At 40.0% G+C, this 2,832-nt stretch overlaps 1 protein-coding gene across 1 annotated transcript; it reads right to left on the minus strand.

Annotated features, from left to right (window-relative positions):
• Positions 1-1,229: 1,229 nt before the first annotated feature.
• Positions 1,230-2,318, minus strand: LOC131993095 (uncharacterized). Its single transcript, XM_059358828.1, has 2 exons — positions 2,106-2,318; positions 1,230-1,895 (listed from the first exon to the last, which is right to left on the minus strand). Exons 1-2 carry the CDS (start codon positions 2,313-2,315, stop codon positions 1,233-1,235), a joined length of 873 nt encoding a protein of 290 aa, XP_059214811.1. The 5' UTR covers positions 2,316-2,318; the 3' UTR covers positions 1,230-1,232.
• Between the last annotated feature and the right edge of the window lie 514 nt (positions 2,319-2,832).

Here is a 2,832-nt window from a genome sequence, read left to right on the forward strand (position 1 = left end):
TATTATTATTATTATTAAAACAACATGGATTTAAACAGAGGAAAAATTTTGCCAACTTTTAAATCCTCTGGTTTAACGCCTGTTGTCATAGACAGAGAAAAATGTAAGCCTGTGGCTGCAAAATTGACTGCTTGACCTGTTTAACCAGGGATGCAGAAATGTCACCATGGCCAGCTGAAGATATTTTTAGTTCATCAATAGTCACTTATTTCTTGAACATCAGGAGGCTTAAAAGAAGAGATAGAAGAATAGTTTCCTGTGATGAAATCCAATGGATTACCACAGCTAGCAGTAACTTTACTAGCTAATTCATATCCATGTTATGTTAACCAAAAAAATGATTGAATTTTTGAGCTATATCAAATGAATTGTTAAACGAGTTGTCACCATCTAAAAAGATTGCGTCATTCACATAATATATATAAAAACATTAAAAATGACCTGCTTTGAGTAACATTGTATGATCTATGGGACACAAGATGTCACCTACTTCAAGTTTCCACATCACACTCACAGAAAACTTGATGTGACAACAAACTCTGCACACACATCATCTTGCACGAGGAAACCCTAAAATCCAACTGACAAAACGATTCAGCTTTATAATGATTGCATGCACAAAACATAATAAAAACTGTTCAAGCTTTTGCATTAAACAAATATTTTTTTAAATGCTACAAAAAGAAATGGATTACAGTTTTTCTCAGTCGCTTTGGTACAATTCTCAAATCATCCTCGACATTTGCAAAACAGTAAGTGCATTTCTCAAAACAATTTGTACAAATAGCAAAACACCATGGATGACCTGCAAAAGCCACTCTCTTGCTCAAAATCCTTAGTTCATCTCTCAAAACTAAATATCCGTGTCAATGAACATGTCAGTGCATCAGAATGACAAGTCCTTGTGTCATTGTGTACGGATAAGACAGTCAAATTGCTTAGTCATGTTGTCAATATAACAGTGTACTCTGGAGGGATGTTCTGATGTAAACTATGGCTAAAGTTTTGATGACAATTATTGTAAATTGTAGGTTACACCTTAGTGTATGTGGAGTTTGAAAGAGACTGGACAAGATTCACATTTACGCTTTTATTTTTTTCCTGATAAAGAAAAGAAAAGACAGCACTGCATAGCACAAAGAAAAAACAAAAACAAAAGTAGAAATGTAAACATAGGACAATCTCCTTAGGGAAAACTGTACATGCAGTGCCGTAATTACAGCGCAATCGTCCTACACCTCCTGACGTTCCTGTCTGTTGGGCCACAAATTCTCATCCACATCACAACGAATGTTTTCTCTTGCGATGCAGCGTGGAAAGAATCTTTTGGAGTGTCTTATCCAGCCTCTGCAGGCATCTGCTGTGATGTCATCACACGCTGCATCCATGGCAGCCAGAAGGGTCATCTGTGTATGTGGCTGGCGATCATATACTTTCCATCTCCACGCTGAGAAAAATTCCTCAATGGGATTAAGGAATGGGGAGTAGGGTGAGAGGAACTCCATCAGCATCCTGTTGTGGGCCGCAAACCATTGCCTGATGATGTTGGAGCGATGGAAACTGACATTGTCCCAAACAATCACATACTTTGGCAGGTCATCTCCAGTCTGGCCCCTCTCTTCTTCAGGGATGAGATCCCTGTAGAGTGTGTCTAAAAAGGTGACAAGATGCTCTGTGTTGTATGGCCCAATAATGGGAATATGCGTTAGCACACCATTCTCAGAGATAGCAGCAGCCATGGTTATGTTCCCGCCCCGTTGGCCTGGCACATCAGCTGTAGCTCTGTGGCCGATGATATTTCGACCACGCCTTCTGCGTTTAGTTAGGTTGAAGCCAGCCTCATCCATGTAGATGAAGCTGTGCGGTGGTTCACTTGCTTCCAGTTCCATTATACGCTAGATCCAGAAGACACAAAGAGTTTAATGAATTACATGCATTTTCATTTTGGGCAACAGTTACATCAAATGTATACAGCACATATTGCATCTTCTTTTCTACAGCCATAGCAAATGTGTAAAAGTCACAATTACTGTACTGTATATCACTATACAATGTTGTCATGTTTACTGTGAGGTACAGTTGCTGCATGCTCATTCATGTTTTACCTGTACATACTGGTAGCGCAGGTCCTTCACTCTTTCGTCATTTCTTTCAAATGGAACGGTGTACAGCTGCTTCATATTCATTTGGTGTCTTTTCAGCACCCTGTCAATGGTTGAGATGCTGACTGTTTGGATGTTATCAAAGATGTTGTTGTCTTCTATAATGGCACTCTGTATCTCCCTTAGTCTTATGGCATTGTTTTCTACGACCATGGTGCAAATAGCCTCAGGGGCCCTCTGCCACCCCTGTGAAGCTGTCTTGCAGTCCTATGTGGAAGACATATAGTAATGCAAAACACAAAATTGAGTAAGATAAAATGTCACTGTTTACATAAAGTATACTAAATGAATATTGTAAAATGCAAGTGGAATACTGTAATATTGTATGAAGCATTACAGAAAGTATACAGTATTACAGTACAGTGCCTATTGTTAGATTACATACCGGTTCTGTTGACGAAAAGTCTGAATGATTGAGGATACAGTTGTCCTCCCAACATTTGGCTGCACCCTTCGACCAGCCTCGGCCATTGTAAGCCCATGATTGACAACATGGTCTACAAGTGTGGTTCTTATTTCATCAGGAACACGCATATGTCCTCGGCCTCTTCTGCCTCTTCCTCTATTTTGCCTCCCAAGTCCTCCGCCACGCAGCCTCACTCCTCTTCTTCTTCTTCTCGCTGGCTGTTGACCCCGTCCAATTCCTTGTCCGTCCATTTTCAGAAATTGT

Source organism: Centropristis striata, chromosome 20 (genome assembly GCF_030273125.1).
Source record: "Centropristis striata isolate RG_2023a ecotype Rhode Island chromosome 20, C.striata_1.0, whole genome shotgun sequence".
Lineage (NCBI taxonomy): Eukaryota > Metazoa > Chordata > Actinopteri > Perciformes > Serranidae > Centropristis > Centropristis striata.